General features: G+C 34.6%; 1 protein-coding gene and 1 long non-coding RNA gene across 2 annotated transcripts in view; one reads left to right on the forward strand and one right to left on the reverse strand.

Moving 5' to 3' along the window:
* Positions 1-3,479: 3,479 nt before the first annotated feature.
* On the reverse strand, positions 3,480-13,535 carry LOC136033728 (uncharacterized). Its single transcript, XR_010619003.1, has 2 exons — positions 13,446-13,535; positions 3,480-3,624 (listed from the first exon to the last, which is right to left on the reverse strand). It is a non-coding gene; the product is annotated as an uncharacterized LOC136033728 (long non-coding RNA).
* A 79-nt stretch (positions 13,536-13,614) lies between these two features.
* Positions 13,615-20,466, forward strand: part of LOC136033729 (GPALPP motifs-containing protein 1-like) — a 30,491-nt gene continuing 23,639 nt past the window's right edge. Inside the window, exons 1-2 of the mRNA XM_065714620.1 lie at positions 13,615-13,635; positions 19,406-19,733. Coding sequence (XP_065570692.1) covers positions 19,713-19,733 — 21 coding nt within the window. The 5' untranslated portion in view covers positions 13,615-13,635; positions 19,406-19,712. The remainder of the gene's footprint in view (positions 13,636-19,405; positions 19,734-20,466) is intronic.

The following is a 20,466-nucleotide window of genomic DNA, read 5'->3' on the forward strand; positions in this document are numbered from 1 at the left end:
AATGTCCCCCTCCTCCAAGAAGGGTAAAGGCCTGCGATGCAAAAACAACCGCTCTGCAAAGTCTGGAGCCCCATGGAAATGCAGTTGCTATGCCTTCGATACTTGTGTTCCCCATAAAAGGCAAGAATGCGCTCTGGGCAGCCCCTCAGCATGGGGAGAACATGGTCACCATGCAAGATGGAGCTGTCATCTTAGAGTAAGTGAAATCTCCTTGATTTTACTCGTAAAGCTTATTTATTAGGGGTAAAAACTTAAAACGAACAGAAATTACTCCGTATATGACAGGGGCTGTTCCCTCCTCAACGCCCCGCTCTTTACGCTAATCCTTTATCTTTGTCAAAGACCTCGAAGGCCTCTTTGATTTCTTTTTCAGCATTAATGTTGTTTACACTCTTAGCCAGAACAATCACCGATTCAAAAAACTCAATAGCACCGTTTCACAAAAATAGTTTTTATAGTTTTAAATGACATATAGCGATCGCAAATTCTGTCGGTCTGTCCCGTTTTTTTTTTTTTTACTTTAGGCACTTCCAGGTAAGCTAGGACGATGAAATATGGCAGACGTATCATGGACTGGACCAGATTAAATTAGAAATAATTATTTTCCCGATTTGACTATCTGGGGGGAGTGGGGACCGGTCAATTAGGAAAAAATAGAAAAAATGAAGTATTTTTAACTTACGAACGGGTGATGGGATCTTAATGAAATTTGATGTTTGGAAGGATATCATGTCTCAGAGCTCTTATTTTAAATCCCGACCAGATCCGGTGACATTGGGGGGAGTCGGAGGGGGGAAATCGAAAATCTTGGAAAACGCTTAGAGTGGAGGGACCGGGATGAAACTTGGTGGAAAAAATAAGCAGAAGTCCTAGATACGTTATTTACATAACCGAAACGGATCTGCTCTGTTTGTGGGAGTCAGGGGGGGGGGGTTAATTCTGAAAAATTAGAAAAAATGAGATATTTTTAACTTACGAAGGAGTGATCGGATCTTAATGAAATTTGAAGTTTGGAAGGATATCATGTCTCAGAGCAATTATTTTAAATCCCGACTGTATCCGGTGACATTGAGGGAATTGAGGGAGGGAACTTAAAATCTTTGAAAACGCTTAGAGTGGAGGGATCGAGATGATACTTGGTGGGACAAATAAGCACAAGCCCTAGATACGTGATTGATATAACCGGAACGGATCCGCTCTCTTTGTGGGAGTTGGGGGGGTAGCTCTAAAAAATTAGAAAAATGAGGTATTTTTAACTTACGAAAGAGAGATCGTATCTTAATGAAATTTCATATTCAGAAGGACCTCGAAATTCAGATCTTTCATTTTAAATCCCGACCGGATCGAGTGTCATTAGGGGGGGGGACCGGGAATCTTAGAAAACGCTTAAAGCGGAGAGATCAGGATGAAATTTGGTGGAAAGAATAAGCGCAAGTCCAAGAAAGGTGACTGACATAACCGGACCGGATACGCCCTCTTTGGTGGAGTTGGGGGGTAATTTGGAAAAATTAGAAAAAATGAGGTATTTGTAACTTACGAACCGAGGATCAGATCTTAATGAAATTTGATATCTAGAAGGACCTTGTGCTTTAAAACTCTCACTTTAAATCACGACCAGATCCGGTGACACTGAAGGGAGTTGGAGGGGGAAACTGGAATTCTTGGAAAACGTGAAAATCGAGGTATCTTACGAATGGGGGATAGGATCCTAATGAAACTTGATATATAGAAGAATATTATGTCTCAGATGCTCCATTTTCAATTCGAATTGGATCCGGGTACATAGAGGGTTGGAGGGAGGGGAACAGAAATTTTGGAAACCGGAAAACTTGGGAAACGCTTAGAGTGTAGAGGTCGGGATGAAACTTGATGGGAAGAATAAATACAAGCTATAGATACGAGATTGACATAATTGGTACGGATCTGTTCTCTTTGGGGGATCTGGGGGTTGTTAACTTGGAAAAAATAGAAAAAATTAGGTATTTTTAACTTAAGAACGGGTGACCGGATCTTAATGAAATTTGACATTTAGAAGGAACTCATGTCTCAGAGCTCTTATTTCAAATCTCGACCTGATCTGATAGATCTGAATAGAAAAAAAACTTATAAATGTCGTAGATACGTGAATGACGTAAACGGACTGGATCCGCTCTCTTTGGGGGAGTTAGGTGGTGGGGTTCAGTGCTTTGGCGAGTTTGGTGCTTCCGGACGTGCTAGGACGATGAAAATTGGTAGGCGTGTCAGGGAGCTGTACTAATTGACTTGATAAAGTCGTTTTTCCCGATTCAACCATCTGGGGTGCTGAAGGGAGAGGAAAAATTACGAAAATTGAGGTAGTGCATGATCGGATCTTAATGAATTTTGATATTTAGAAGGACCTCGTGACTCAGAGCTCTTATTTTAAATCCCGACCAGCATTAAGCCTCTGATTTTCCTTTTGAAGCAATCTATTGATTCTTAAACTTTTGCTAAACTCTTAGCTCTTGTTTTTTATAGGTTTTTATTGCATCTAAGGAATATGTTTTTTTATTGGGATTTTACAAAACCCTCTAAAGTTGTTACAAGGCTTTTTTGTGTCTAATCAATTTGTAAGCTCAATATGATCAATCAATTTGGTTAATCAGTAAACCAGGGGATGTCTACCTTGGTCCGTAAGAATACCAAAGGCTAGTGGTTTTTCAAAATATGTTAAAAGTTTTATTTTCTTGCTTTCAGAAATGATTGAAACTGCTTTTGGTATCCAATACCTTTGTTAGGATTTTTAAGACTACGAGAATAAATTGTCGCTGAAAAATAAGTCGTTTTTGTAGGAGAAACATAAAAAACTTTTTCTTAGACATTCTGCTCATAAGAAAAAAGAATTCCAACCGGATCCGTCCATTTGCAATTGGACTGCAAGAAACACTGTTTTTGACTCAAGAAAGCTTCCACTTGTTTTTAAACCAATTATGAACCCTATTCTAGATGTCATATTGTTATTGGTGACAGTTTTCACATTTAAAGTTTTTCATGATTGGTTGTAGTTGTTCTTTTGGGAAACTTGGACGTTTCCTTATTTTTCAAGGGACCAACTTGAATTGTATTAGATATCTCTCTACTGCAGCTCCGCATAATTACTGCATTACAAGTTTTGTTTTACGTTCTTCAGTTGAATTGTCAGTACTCAGTACTGTGAACGGCAAAACTGTGATTACACATTCAAGTCGAACATAAAATGTTTTCCCACATAATAGGAGTTGCTGTAAACACAAGTCTATTCTTGAATGCTCAATAGAATTCCTATGCTGTGATAGCACGACGGATTGATCTTCCGGCAAAGGACTAGAGTTCAATTTCCATTGCCGCAAGGTTGGGCAACAGGTCTGCAATTTGCCCTGTAAAGAAGAAGCGTTGAATCGAAGCCCTATGCACCATCAACGGCTCGGGAGGATGTTTATCCTTTTAAAAAATAGAATTCCTGAATATTAAAAAGGAAAAACTTCAGAGAGCGAACATGTTTAATTAATTTAACTTGCCAAAAGAGAAGTAATAAGCTACTTTTAATTCCGTTCACTGTTCATGATTGATCTTGAAAGATGTCAACTTAAGAAAGGCGCTGATTCAGTTTCATCATTCTGGCGAAATCTGGAAAAAAAAAACCACAGAAACTATCAGTAAAAGAATAAATAAACATTACAAAAGATTTCTGAATAAAGATTAATTATAATAACATCAAGAAAACATGATTAAGCTTTTTCACACTCATTTTCAACCAGATTTTGAGCCAAGGAGTTAGGCAGTCCCTCCAAGTCCGGCAATAACTGTTTATTATTTCCTTGTTTTAATGTGTCTTGGACCTCTAGACTCACTAACACAATCGTTGTACTATGGCTATCAGGGATCTTGTGAACTCCTTTAAACCTGCATGGTCTAATTTGTAGTATAACAAGCGTTACCATTGATTGGAGGACAGCGCTGTACCCAAGAGAATAAGTAACTCATATTCCCTTCTAACCGAAGATTAAACAGAAAATCCTACCACTGTAACCAAATTGATTTTTTTTTAAGGCGGGGGGGGGGGGGTAATATTGCTAAAATTGAAATTGGGTATTTAGCGATAGACAAACGCAGCTGAGAGCCCCATATATATATATTCTATTTTATTTTCTATATTTCTATTTTAGCAATATTATCCCCCCCTTAAAAAAATCAATTTGGTTACAGTGATAGGATATATATATATATATATATATATATATATATATATATATATATATATATATATATATATATATATATATATATATATATATATATATATTATATATATATGTATATCACCTTAACCAAATTAATAACTACCACTGTATGGATAACTGTACTACGAATTGACTTTTTAGGGGGGGGGGGTAATATTGCTAAAATAAAATAGATCCATCACTCTGTCATGTCATAAGTCATACCTGTCAGATAGGTCAGTAGCCAACCACTTGCCGGCACACCCCCTTTCTTTCTGCTTCCACAATCATAAATAATACAGGTTCGCACCATTTAAAATTGATCCAGTTACTGAGATATACACAATGAATCCCTTGAACCAAGGAAATGGGAGAAGCTTTTATACGCACTAAGACCCTAGGTGACAGGTTATTTTGAGGATGACCGTAATGTCTAGATATCTCTACAGTCAAAAAATAAGGCACTCAAAAATTTCAGGACCCTTTAGAGGGAAAAGAAGTAGAAGTAGGTACTTCAAAATACCTTCCTGTGACATACTTTAGCCTGTAGACACATCCCTGAAAGTTTCATTTTCCTACCCTAAACCCTTTCTGAGATAGGAAGAAGTCAATTAACTAGAATTTTACCATATATATATATATATATATATATATATATATATATATATATATATATATATATATATATATATATATATATATATATATATATATATATATATATATATATTGGCTGGGTAGAGAATTTAAAGTGGCGAAACCCTATAGGCCAGTGTATTCTCCTGATGAGCCCTTGTGTTGGGTTGTTGCCTCTGAATTATTTGTCTTTATTATTTTTTCTATTGTTTGGTAAATGACAACTTATACTTATTGACGACATGACTGCCTGTCCATGGATTATTCTTTATGGTTGATTGTGTTTGGCTATGCTGTTTGACCTATGTGATTGTATGAATGAGTAGGGTTAAGGCCTCATTCAAGTGCTGGTCTATATTAATCACTAATTTAGGAAAACAGTCTTCCTTTCCTCCTTCTGTCTCTTTTTTTTTATGTGTTTGTGCTGTTGCATTGGTGATTTCTCTTTTCATGATATATATATATATATATATATATATATATATATATATATATATATATATATATATATATATATATATATATATATATATATATATATATATATATATATATATATATATATGTAGAATATAGAATATGTAGAATATATAAATGTAGAATATGTAGAATATATATATATATTCTAAATGTAGGGCTATGTCTAGGCTATTTCATAGCTGTCCCATTAGTGATTTAATCATGAAATTTTAGCTCAGAATTCTACTCAAATAACGGGGATTGCATTTTCAGAACTAAAGGCAGAGAAAAAGCAACTGGTAACTGAAAATTAAGGTAAAATGTTTTTTTGTCAAAATTTCAATAGGTATAGACCTGTCATGTAGGCAAATTTCAGGGCCCTCTAGAGGGAGAAGGAGTGGAGGTGGGTACTTTAAAATATCTTCCTGGGATATGCTTTAGCCTGTAGACCCATCCCAGAATGTTTCATTTTCCTAACCTAATCTAACCCCTTTTCAAGATAGCAAAAAGTCATCACACAACTAGAATTTGACCACACATATATATATATATATATATATATATATATATATATATATATATATATATATATATATATATATATATATATATATATATATATATCTTAAAAAGGGAGTTATGCACAACTAATGTTTACGAAAAGGTAAATATAGAGGATGAGAATTTAATTGAAAAGACTGAAGAAATACTTTTTAAAAATTTTAATATTAAAATAAATGACAATGATAAAAAGTTCCCTTTCCTATATTGGACTGTAAAATTTCATAAGAATCCCCCTAAACCACGGTTTATTGCTGGAGCAGCTAAATGTCCAACCCGCATTGCTGCTACTGACTTCTCTTTAATTTTAAAGGAAATTGTAAATAAACTTAAAACCTATTGCTCTGGTATTAAAAAATTTTCGAATTTTAATCCATATTGGAGTGTTAATAATTCACTGCAGGTGATAGATTCTTTAACAATGGTTTCAGCTAAAAGAATTGAGTCTTTCGATTTTACGACAATGTATACTAATTTATCACTTAATTTAGTGTTTGATAATTTAAAAACTGTTATAAAGAAATCTTTCCTCTTATCAAGTAAAAGGTTCTTAAAAATAGACATTTATAATAAAAAAGCTAAATGGACAAACTGCTTTAATACTACAGTTAACTTGAGATGTTACAGCTTGGATATGATTTTTGAGTTATTGGAATTTGTTTTATACAATACTTATATAAGATTTGGGGGTGATTTGTACAAGCAAATTATGGGAATTCCCATGGGGGGGGGGGAATGCCAGCCCATTTATAGCTGACTTGTTTTTAAGTCAACTAGAATATAAATATATGATGGATAAGAATAATCCAATTAATTTAAAACATGCTTTGTCAAATAATAAAAGATATTTAGATGATATTTTGGTCTTAAATTGTAAGGATTTCATTGATATTTCTAAAAATATATATCCATCAGAGCTTATTCTTGAGCCTAGTCATGGCGCTGGTCATGAAGATCATTTCTTAGATTTAAATATTAATATTTGTGATAATAATAAATTAAGTTTTAAAAAGTATAATAAAACGGATGATTTTGATTTTGAAGTGATTAATTTCCCATTCCCTGAAAGTAATATACACTCAAATATCACATATTCTGCGTTTTTCTCACAGTTACTTCGTTATGCAAGGATTTGTAGTAATTATATTGATTTTAAAAATAGATGTAAAATCTTAAGCCAAAAATTGATATCAAGAGGTTTTTCTGCAAATAAATTAACTTGACAATTTAAAAAATTTAGTTTTCATTATAACGAACTTTTAAATAAATATCAAAAGAATTATCTAGAAATACTTAAAGAAATTTTTAACTAATTTCGGAGGTTGGAGAAATGTTGTCACAGCGCCATTTATTTTGAATTGTGTTTCTAATTGAGCGGATTTTCTAAAAAATTAGCCTAAAGATGAATTCTATAATTGTTTAGTTCATTCAGGTTTTTTGCAATGTGTTAATATTTGTGATATGGTAAAATTTATAATATTTACTTTACCTATTGTTGCTAAAGGGAGGGATATATTAACAGGATAAGCTTGTTTTGGTTTTACTTGGTTGTTTTACATTTGCTGTTTTTTTTCATAGGCATGTATTTTGGGGGTGATACCTGACACGGGGAAGCCATGGATATTCTGTGGTAGCCACAACACTGTGCTGGGTAGAGAATTTAGAGTGGCGAAACCCTATATAGGCCAGTGTATTCTCCTGATGAGCCCTTATGTTGGGTGTTGCCTCTGAATTATTTGTCTATATTATTTTTTCTATTGTTTGGTAAATGACGACTTATACTTATTGACGACATGACTGCCTGTCCATGGATTATTCTTTATGGTTGATTGTGTGTGGCTATGCTGTTTGACCTATGTGATTGTATGGATGAGTAGGCTTAAGGCCTCATTCAAGTGCTGGTCTATATTAATCACTAATTTAGGAAAACAGACTTCCTTTTCTCCTTCTGTCTCCTATTTTTTTGTGCTGTAGCATTGGTGATTTCTCTTTTCATGATATCTATATATATAAAAATAAGTTGTCTGTGGATGTGTGGGTCTGTCTGTCAGGTGACGTCATGTTTGTGTGTTGACTGACGTCATGAAGTTAGTTGTCGTCATTTTTGTTATGACGGTGACGTCATTAAAGATATTTAAGACATGCGTTCATGTAGAGATCTATTAATGTTTAACTCTAAAATGACTGATGAACTTACAATGGCAACAGCCGAGGAAGATGCTCAAAGAGTCTATGCCAAAAAACTTGCTGCTGATAGAGAAAGTAAGAAAAGAAAGCGTGCCGAGGAATCAAAAGAACAGCAAGGAAACAGGATTGAGGCTGATAGAGAAAGAAAGAACAGAAAGCGTGCCGAGGAACTACCAGAGCAACGCGAAACCAGACTTGCTGCTAAAAGAGAAAGTGAAAAAAGAAGGCGTGCCGAGGAACTACATGAGCAACATGAAACCAGACTTGCTGCTAAAAGAGAAAGTGAAAAAAGAAGGCATACCGAGGAACTACCAGAGCAACAGGAAACCAGACTTGCTGCTAAAAGAGAAAGTGAAAAAAGAAGGCGTGCCGAGGAATCACAAGAACAGCAAGAAATCAGGCTTGCTGCTGATAGAGAAAGTAAGAAAAGAAAGCGTGCCGAGGAATCAGAGCAACCTGAAAGTTATCACCTGGCATTCAGGTACAGCCCAGTCGATGATTATGGCTTGAGTAGATGTGTTCAAATCGGGACTATGTCTAAAATTTGTCCCTATTGCAAGGCCTTGAAATTCAATGGTGAAACAATGGGAATGTGTTGCGCCACAGGAAAAGTTTAACTTCCTCTATTGGCTGCACCACCAGAGCCATTGAAGACTTTCCTTACTGGAACTACGTCAGAATCTAAGCGTTTTTTGTCACAAATCAGAAACTCATGTTTCCAAATGACGTCGTTTGGAGCCCAAATCGAATATCCAGATCAATTTATGTCTACTTTCAAAGTAAAAGGGCAAATTTATCATAGAGCAGGGTCCCTTCTACCATTCTCAGGCGAGAATCATAAATTTTTATAATTGTACTTCATCAGTGATAGAAATTCTGAATTGAATGCACGTTGCGAAATTTCTCCCAACGTTGAAAGGACAATCGTTTCCCAATTGCAACATCTTTTCCACGAAAATAATAATTTAGTGCGTCTGTTCAAAACAGCCATCGATTTGATGCCTACTGATACGCATAAAATTGTTATTTCCGCTGACAAAACGCCTCCTGGACAATATGTGCGTAGATACAATGCTCCAACTATCGACGAAGTGGCAATCGTTATGGTCGGTGATCAGTTTTTACCTCGAGATATTATTCTTCATAAGCGAAACGCTCAGTTGTTAAGAATTGCTGAAACTCATCAATGCTACGATGCCCTACAATATCCTATCATTTTTTGGGATGGAGCCAACGGCTATCACTTTAATATTAAATTGATGAATCCAGCCACTAACAAAGAAATGAATAAGAAATACAGTGCAATGCATTATTATTCCTATAGACTAATGATTCGGCAGGACGAAGAAAATTATATTTTAAAATGCCGTCAATTGTTTCACCAATTCGTCGTTGATATGTATGCTAAAATTGAATCAGAACGTTTGCTATATATCCGCCTGAATCAGACCAAGCTCCGTTCTGAACAATACATTCGTTTGCGAGATGCAGTTATAAATGACGGTAGTACCACAAACGTTGGAAGATTAACAATTTTACCTTCGTCATATGCTGGCAGTCCCCGTCATATGCATGAATATGCTCAAGATGCTATTGCGTATGTTCGTCTCTATGGTTGTCCAGATTTATTTATTACATTTATATGTAATCAATCTTGGGACGAGATACTGCAGCTTTTACTTCAAGGACAATCGGCGGTTCAGACATGACATTACGGCCCGTGTCTTCCGGCAAAAGTTGAAATCACTGATAAACTACATAGTAAATTTTGAAGTGTTTGGGTCACTGCGATGCTGGATGTACTCAGTGGAATGGCAAAAACGAGGTTTGCCACACGCACATATACTAATCTGGCTACATAAAAAAATTACTTCGAACAAAATTGATGATGTGATTTCTGCTGAAATACCTGATGAAAATGTCGATAAGGGGTTACATGATATTATTGTAAAAAATATGATACATGGACCTTGCAGTGCACTGAACGAAAATTCACCATGCATGGCCAAAGGAGGGTGCACAAAGCAATATCCTCGACTTTTAGTATCCAACACAATTACTGGCAATGATGATTACCCACAATATAGAAGATCTACTGAAGATGTTGGTAAAACAGCAATAATAAAGAAGCGTAACAGTACCACCATCGAAGTAGATAACCAGTGGGTTGTTCCATATTCCCCATTATTATCAAAAACATTTAATGCACACATAAACGTTGAATACTGTAACTCCGTAAAGGCAATCAAATACATATGTAAATACGTCAACAAAGGCAGTGACATGGCAGTTTTTGGCTTGCAGCCCGAAATCAAAGATATCGACGAAATCGTACAATATCAGGCTGGAAGATACATAAGCAATAATGAAGCTGTTTGGCGAATTCTTTCATTTCCGATACATGAACGTAGTCCAGCTGTTGTTCATTTAGCAGTACATTTACAGAATGGTCAACGTGTTTATTTCTCGGAAACCAACGTGCAACAAAGAGCCCTGAATCCACTGGATACAAAGTTAACCGGTTTCTTTTCGCTTTGCAAAAATGATTCTTTTGCAAAAAAAATTGCTGTATACCGAAGTGCCTTCGTATTACACTTGTAATACTAAAAATAAAGTATTTGAACGTCGAAAACAGGGTAAGTCAGTCGACAGCCAACCTACCATCTGCAAAGATACCACGATAGGAAGACTCTACACTGTTCACCCCAATCAACATGAATGCTTCTTTCTACGCCTGCTTTTGGTGAATGTACCCGGTCCGACATCCTTTGAGTATTTGAGAACTGTAAACGGTACTATACATGCCACTTACCATAGTGCATGCCAAGCTCTGAATTTATTGCAGAATGACCAACACTGGGATAACTGCATCAATGACGCGTGCAAAACGTCAACTCCAAGTCAAATTCGTGCATTGTTTGGCATCATTTTAACAACTTGCTCTCCATCAGCTCCTACAGAGTTATGGGAAAAATATAAGTCAAAAATGTCCAAAGATATACTCCATCGAAAACAGTTAGAGACGTCAGATATGACTTTTGATTTTACATCAGAAATTTATAACTGCACTTTAGTTATTATAGAAGATTTATGAGTATGTATGGCAAACAAACCTCTTCAGGATTTGGGAATGCCTTCACCTAACCGTGTTGCTGCTGTTTCGACATGTGTAGAATTGGATCGTGAACAAAGTTACAGTACGCGTGATCTATTGTCATATGTACAAAATAACATTTCCAAGTTAACGTCAGAACAAAAAGACATTTATGATACAATAATGCATTGTGTCGATAACAATGTTGGAGAAATTTTCTTTTTGGATGCGCCAGGAGGTACTGGTAAAACGTTTGTGATAAAACTGATTCTGGCATCAATTCGATCAAAAATGATATAGCGTTGGCAATTGCGTCGTCCGGAATAGCTGCAACATTGCTGCCTGGTGGAAGAACTGCTCATTCTGCTTTGAAATCGCCTCTGAATTTGCATTCTACAGAAACTCCCACATGCAATATTTCCATATCATCTGGGATGGGTAAAGTATTGCAGCAATGCAAACTTATTATTTGGGATGAGTGCACAATGGCACACGAAAAATCACTCGAGGCTCTGGATCAATGCTTGAAAGATTTGTGAGGGAAGTTGAAACCCTTTGGCAGCACATTAATATTGCTTGCAGGAGATTTCAGGCAAACATTACCTATAATACCTAGATCAACTCCTGCAGACAAAATGAATGCTTGCCTGAAAAATTCTAATTGATGGCCACATGTAAAAACATTAAAATTAACTACAAATATGCATGTCCGATTGCAAAACGATGACTCTGGTCAAACATTTTCAGATCAATTGCTGGCAATTGGAAACAGAAAGCTCCCAGTAGACTCAATTTCAGGACGTATACAACTACCTGCTGATTTTTGTAATTTAGCGACATCCAAAAATGAATTGATTGAAAAAGTATTTCCAAATATTCTAAACAATTATAAAAATAATAAATGGCTAAGTGAAAGAGCGATTCTTGCACCCAAATCCTTTACAAGTCAGTCAACACAGTTTTGGAACCAAATGAAGCGGTTAATTATCCATCTGAATTTTTAAATTTCATGGATCTTTCAGGGTTTCCACCACATGTGCTACAACTAAAAATAGGTGTACCAATAATACTTTTAAGAAATATCAACCCACCAAATCTTTGCAATGGCATGCGACTTGCCGTAAAAAAACAATGGAAAACCTAATAGAGGCCACAATCTTGACTGGGTCTTTTGAGGGTGAGGCTGTTCTTATTCTTTGCATTCCCATGATTCCAACAGATCTGCCTTTTCAATTTAAAAGATTACAATTCCCAATTTGATTAGCATTTGCAATCACCATTAACAAAGCTCAAGGTCAATCATTAGAAAAATGTGGTATAGATCTTAATACTGATTGTTTTTCCCATGGATAATTGTATGTTGCATGTTCGAGGGTCGGTAAACCTGACAATCTATTTATATGCAGTGACAATTGGACAGCGAAGAATGTTGTATATTCCCAAGTTTTATGCAGTTAATTTGTACTGTATCTATCTATATAAAAACGAGTTGTGTGTATGCATGTTTGTTTGTTTGTAAAAAGAGTGTTTGCATATGACATCATTATTAGTACATAAGGCTTTGTATATGCACAGACAATGGATATATATATATATATATATATATATATATATATATATATATATATATATAGATTAGGGGGGAGCAGTTTAAGTTCTCTAATACAAACAAATGATAGGTCTATATTAGGATTCAGGATGAAATTAATTCTAAATGTAGGTCTATGTCTAGGCTATTTCTTAGCTGTCCCATTAGTGATTTAATCATAAAATTTTAAATAGCGTAAATTATTAGAAAAGCTAATTTTTGCTATCTTAGAGAGAGATTAGGAAAAGTAATGAGTAGATGGAAAAAATAAATCTAAAATTGAGATTGTTTAAATTGAAAATTTAGGGTAAAATAAGAAACAAAGGTAATAGGAAATGTGCATTCCCAAGCCCTATTCCTAATAATACACCTTTCTAACTGATAAAAACCTTTGTTCTGTGCATCAGAGCCTAGCCTACTAGCCTTTGAAAGCTAGGCCTAGCTCTCTAGAAAACCTTAATATTTTATAAGCACAGACAAGATTATGCTACTTACAAACTCCTAAATCTGAAGTAATCTCCAATATAACTGTATTAGTATGCTCTCTGCATATAATTTTATAAATCTTGTCAGTATATTCCATCTGAAATTTCTGAACTGGACTTTCAAATTCAATAGACAGTTCAAGTGCAAATAGAACTTGAATCCCACCCTCTTCCCAAGGGACTTGATAGGCTTCCTTAGAAATATGAATCATATTTACTCCACAATAAACATAGCTTATCTACAAAATCCATCTCAGGGGAGTCACATGCACATTGTCATCCCATTTTAAAAATTTACGAGACTGACGTCACAATCCTCGAATAATCTTTTTGTTTGGGGGTTATAAAGTGCCATCCCATGGACAAGTAATCCTGAGCGTTAAACAAACGCACCCGAGACCTTTTATTGTAAATAAGCTTTTCGTTTCATTTTTCTCTATGAAAATTCTTCTTTCTCATTTTTTAAATAGGAAAATGGAATTGATTTAAAGTTTTTGTTTCCAGTTGACCTCTTGCCTTGGTGTAGGCTTCTGCAGCTGTTTTGGGCCTCTGGTTAACAGAATTGTAATGGTTAAATATTTTAAAACTTGCAACAGAGAGTTTCATGGCTAGGGTAAGACCTCAAGTATTTTGGCAGTACATAGGCCAGTAAAATTCTACTTTTGTGACTTTTGGCTATCTTGGGAAGGGGTTATGTTAGGAATATGAAACTTTCAGGGATGGGTCTAAAGGATAAAGTATGTCAAGGGAAGGTATTTTGAAGTAGCCTACCTACCTCCACTCCCTCCCCCTCTAGAGGGTTCTGACCTTTGATGCCCTTTGATTATTCAAATCAAATTGATATGGCTCAGAATTCTTTTCAAATAACAGGAATTACATTTTCAGAACTAAAAGCAGGGAAAAAGCAACTGGTAACTGAAAATTAAGGTAAAATTTTGTTTTGTCAAAATTTCAATAGGTACACACCTGTAATGTAGGCAAATTCCCTTTAGAGGGAGAACTTTGGACAGGACTCAATTGATTGGCAATTGAAAGATCTAGTGCTGTTTTTAAAACTCAATAGTGATGGGAGTAAGGTAACTGAAAATTAAGTTAAAAAGTTTTGTCAAAATTTCAATAGGTATAGGCCTGTCATGTAGGCAACGTTCAGGGCCTTCTAGAGGAAGAAAGAGTAGAAGTGGGTACTTTTGACCTTTGATTATCTAATCAAAGGTAATAGGCCCTAGGCCTAATCTTGGATACCGGCCTTGCCTTTGTTTTCATTAAGATATATCAGAAGCAATGCAAAAATAATCAAAGTCAAAAGGCTTCAAATTGTTATTTAGGTATTTATAGTTATATCTGTCAGAGCCATTTCATATGGAAGGTATGATCAAAGAAACTTTGGACAGGACTAACCTGATTGGTGATTGAAAGATCTAGTGCTGTCTTTAAAAGTCAATAGTGATGGGAGAACACCAGGTCCTCTTCCTTGCCCCTTGTGGCTGCTTGCTTTGAAAGATATCCAATCAATATTTTAAGATAAACAATTTGATCAAAAGAGTCATAGTTATACCTCCAGGAATAACATGACCCCATACAGTCTCTTCAACAAGGGTTGTAAGCTATGCAAGCAGCCCATAATTTATGCACAGGATTCACTATTAGGAAGGGGAGCAGGTTTGATTCCAGGTCTCCAAGAAGGTTTAGGATAGGATAAGAAACCAGTATCTAATTGAGCAAATCCCACCTTGTTACCAAAGAGAAAGTGAGGAGAATTGTATATAAGAAATGAATAGCTAAAATTCTAAGCTATGCATCAATATGGTTATTATTAAAATTATGTAAAATCAAACACTTGAAATTATTAGTTTATTAGCTGACCTACAAGGACCTCATTTATTCTTCTGATTCTAAAAAAAAAATTATTGCTTGATATTTATTCTATAAATTACAAATATTAAATATAACTTTTTCTTTTTAATTGCTTGTTGAAACAAAAAATTTATGCTAACAAATTACTAGTAAAAATTTCAAAAAGAGGGTGGGGCTCTTGTCACTACCCTCCCATTGCATTGTGCTGTAGTAAAATAAAGGTGGTACAAAAACCCATCTCTATTTTTCCAGAATGCCAAAGCAAAGTGGTCTTTCCCAAAATGAGGTTTCTTACCCTATTAAAGCCAAACTTTCAGGAAATGTTAAATAAACATGTGTGTTGGTTGTCAAAAGGGCATATATGTATTATCTCAGGATTGGCTAAGGGTATTAAGTTGAAACTTTCACAGCTTGTTGTGGGGAGGCATGTACCCAAAGGGGGGAGGGCAATAGAAGCTGTAGAACCCACTCAAGAAAAAATTACATTCTGTTTTTAAATCTACTAATAATGGACACATCACATACTGAATACTTGTTTGCAGGAGTTACATTTCACTAAAACTACAGAGTAAATAGCTGCATTGCTGTATTCTCATTCCTAAGAAATGCAGTAAAAATAAATGAAAAATATTTCATATATTACAAACTCTACAAAGGAACATTTACTGCTTTGGTTTACTTTCTTTGTTTGTGATGATGGGTGGGAGAAAACTGGTTTTCCCCCTTTACAACTACAACTGCATTTTGCTTGCAGCAAGCCTTGAATATTTGCCTCATTATATGATGGTATTTTATTATCTAACCTTCTCTTAAGCCACAGCAAGAAATCTTCCCTCACCCAATATGAAATTCTTTCTTTTATCAACAATGCCAAACCTCCTCACTGCATAACCTACCGTTCTTTTCTTTCACTAATCCTGGACATTGGATATCCCAAATAGAATAATTAGTCTTATTTGAGACAAATGTCTCACAAACTCCTATTACTAACAGTGATTCTTGTATAAAACTTGCATTGTTACACAGAGTAGGATATGCTGTCCTAAAGCCCTGACAATTACACAGTGAAAAAAAAATACCATCTTTAATTGACCAATTCTTCAGCAACTGTTTATCCACATAATTTCCTTCACTTAAATTATCATTAGCAATGGAGGGTTACAATAAATGGTTTACAGACAGCCTACTACTTTCTATATCTGACAGTCTATTGGTCATACTATTCATGATAAAACATTAAGGCACTGAAACATTGCAACTCTTAAATATCTAAGCAACAAGACAACAACAAAAATAATAGAAAAAAATGAGGAAACAAAAAAAAAGAATTCCAAATAGTAAAAAAACTGAATATTGATTCAACATATCACAACTATGGATTAGGTTATTATGTGATCTCATTTTCAAGATTGTTGAACTATTTTCTGGTTGAGCTAAAATGCAGCTGCCATGAGTCCACATATTCCTAACACCAAACTTATCACATGCCACATTAAAGAGTTGTTTATGCTTTGGTGTTAAGCACTCAGATATAAATACTTTTGATCAGTCAGTTTCTTCTTATTAGCAAACAAGCGCTTTGCACAATCAGAGGAATTGAAGGTGACAAGAACAGGCAGAGACACTTATCTGCAAAAGTTGCTTGAACACGTAAGTGCTTGGTCAACTTAATATCAGTAGCAATCATACTGATATATATATATATATATATATATATATATATATATATATATATATATATATATATATATATATATATATATATATATATATATATATATATATATATATATATATATATATATATATATATATATATATATATATATATATATATATATATATATATATATATATATGGTACCTTGAGTTGGATGGCTTTGCTACTGGGTCCCAACATTCGGCATGCGGCAGGCTTCTATAAATTGATTCTCAATGTTGCTTGTCTTCTAAACTTAGATGATTTGAGCCTTTTCTTGATGTCATAGCATCCAAATGGGCCTTAAACTAGAAGTAGTGCCTTTGTATAATACATTTTTTTATTGGACATTTAACTTTTGCCTTGGCTTGTCTTTTCTTATTGTGAAAAATATATCGCTGAACCTTTGTTTCTTTTAATTATTCACGTGGTGGGACACATACTTCTTTTTTTTCCTTGGCTTATCTTTTGTCATTATGAAAGACATATCACCGAAATTTTGTTTCGTTTAATTGTTCAGGTGGAGGAACAAAGACTTCTTTTTCTTTCAACGATTTATCTAGTCCAGGTTTATGATTTTCAGAGGTATGGTAGGCATTGATGACCTTATTTATGTCAAAATCAAAAACCTAATAATCATCACTATCATTTTCAATTTGTTTTGTTTGTTTTACCTGACCTTATCCATGTCAAAATCCAAAACCTAATAATCCTTGCTATCATTTTCAATTGGTCTGGTTCATTTTACCTTGGCTTGTCTTTCGTAATTATGAAATACATATCGCCGAACCTTTGTTTTTTAACAAAGGTATGGTAGGCGTTGATGAGCTTATGCATGTCAAAAATCCAAACCCAATCATCAACGCTTTCATTATCAATTTTGACATGTTTACTTTTCGGTTTGACATGTTGATTCATATCCATGTTGATTTTCATTTACTTGTTCAGATGTTTGGCATCGCATGTCTTCTAACCGCATGTGTCTTAGCTCTTTATTATCATTTTTGACTGGCTCACAGGCTCGGTGTCACATGTTTTCAAACTGCGTGTGTCTTTGCTCTTCAGTTTCATTTTTCACTTGCTCACTTGCTTGGTGTTACATGTCTTCTAACCGCATGTATCTTTGCTCTTCATTTAATTCTTGGCATGCTATATTTGTCGTTTTTGCAAATCCTCTAACCGCCTGTATCTTATCTGTTCATTTTCATTTTTGACACGTTTTTGGATTTTGATTACTTCAGACAATTCAGCAGTGGCTTTTGCTTTAACTGCCCATATTGGTGTTGTCGCATTGATGGTCCAGGTTGTTGATTTTCCCATCTTATAACGTTTGGTACTTCAGGGGTTGGTTTTGAAGATTCATCATGTATAGTGACTTCAACTGAAAATTTTCGTTTTTGGGCCTTCCAACAGACATTATGTTAAACAAATAATTGATGCGTTGGAAATTAACAAACTTATTTATACTATGCATGACTTCATATGAGAAAATGCGTATATGTTGTAAGAACATGGCGTTATTTGCAAAAACCAAAATCATAGCTCTCTTAACGAATTTTCTCAGACTTTTGACCTATCTAGATCGTTTTTTATGCTAAAATATCCCAAGATACCAATTTTCCTGGAAAAATATGCAGCTGTTTTCGAAAAAAAATACAAAATAAATATGTACACAATTATTGCTCACTGATAGAGTATATATATATATATATATATATATATATATATATATATATATATATATATATATATATATATACATATATATATATATATATATATATGTATATTTATATATATATATATATATAAACAAACTTTGAAGCAATCTGTTGTGATGATACCATTCCTTCTAAAGGAATATCAAAAAAATATTTTCATGGGATAGAGAACCTTTATTGATCACATGAGAACTTTGTTACCCAAGATTCAATAATTTTGGTTGTTGCAGAATTAAAAGAGTATTGGGTGCTCGTGAGACTGGAAACCGGTACTAATGTCAAAAAGAAAAGACGACTGATATCATCTAGTGTCTGTTTACCTTTTTGACCAAAAACTAGTGCACGTTTGTAGTTTAAGGCGTTACAAAATGCCAGGGAGGGTAAAAAAAAAGGAGAATTCGAAAAGAAGCATAGTAGTTGAAGAGATCAAGCTTAAAGCTCTAAAGCTCTATTTTCTGGAGAGGAAGAATGAGGGCCTTTTTTTTTTACTTTTCTGTTAACAAGGTTGTGGTAGTCTAACCTCAGGCTTTTCCCTTGATGAAAGAAACAATTCTCTTGGGTATAGACTTGATGTGCATCCGTTACTTTTCTGGTTGCTTCCAGCCCTAATTGCTTATTAATCCTATGTACTAAAAACATGAAATGTTACAAATATACCTGCTATTTATAAAGGGAACAGAAAGTGGCATGGAGCTAGAGGCATCTTAGCTACACTGGAGGTGACCTTTATAAAAGAGTATTGAGTTCATACCCTTTTGAATTTAGATACTAATCTTTTTTCATTGAGGAAAGGTCACATCATATAAACTTAGCTGCAATTTTTTTTACACCAGACACTGAATGATTTTTTTTCATATTTTTTTCATATTTCATTTTTTATATTTTTCAGAATGTTTTCTTATAGCCCCAAACCACTGCACCTTGTAAGCACTTCTCAAGGAGAAAATGTTTATGGCCCTGCTCTTCCTCCTAGCTTAAAAAATGAGGATATATTAGCCAAAGAAACTATTCCTAATCCATTAACAAGTGAAAGCGACTCAGTTGAGGATGACTTGTATGGCCCTCCACTCCCCCCGCATCTATTGAAGAAAGCGACTATCTTATCAAAAACCAATGAAAGCGAAAGTGATGACGAAGTTTATGGTCCCTTACCCGCAAATAAAACTGGCGGATATGATGAATTGGAAGAAGTTGAAAAGAGAGCTAGATTGATGAAAGACAAATTGTTAGGTGTAAGTTGTGTTAGTTTTTATGTGTACCTCAAAATCTTCTAGAATTAGCTAAGCCTATTATATGAGAGACTTAAAAATTAAATAAAAAATTAATTTAAAAATTAAGTTAAAAATTATTAGTTATAACAATAGAGGATAGGGGCAATTCTTGTCAGGACACCTATCAACAGCCTCTGTATTTTATTTTGCCATCTTCTTGTTCTTTTTTTAGTTCGTTTACTATAAATAGTCTATTTGCTACATACCTTTAATAATTTACATAGCGAGTTAAATACTGTGGTTGTAATCAAACAATTCGTGGTAATGAACTGTAGTAAGGAGCGACCCGGCTCAATAGTAATACCAATAGTTACAAAAGAATCGCATTTTACGCTGATTCTAAATATATAAGTTTTGTCAAGTTTAGTTTTACCCATCAAAAGCTACGAGCCTGAGAAAATTTACCTTTTTTGGAAAATAGGAGGAAACACCATCTAAAAGTCAAATAAACTTCACGAAAGTCACTTTATCAGATTCAGCGTTTCAGAGAACCCTACTGCAAAAGTTTCAAGCTCCTACATACAAAACTGGAATTTTTGTATTTTTTCCCAGAAGACAGATCACAGATGCGTGTTTATTTGTTTTTTTTTCTTTTCCCCAGGGGTGGTTGTATTGACCCAGTGGTCTTAGAATGTCGTGAGAGGGCTCATTCTAACGGAAATTATAAGTTCTAGTGCCCCTTTTTTAAGCTACC

Source organism: Artemia franciscana, chromosome 12 (genome assembly GCF_032884065.1).
Source record: "Artemia franciscana chromosome 12, ASM3288406v1, whole genome shotgun sequence".
NCBI classification, from domain to species: domain Eukaryota; kingdom Metazoa; phylum Arthropoda; class Branchiopoda; order Anostraca; family Artemiidae; genus Artemia; species Artemia franciscana.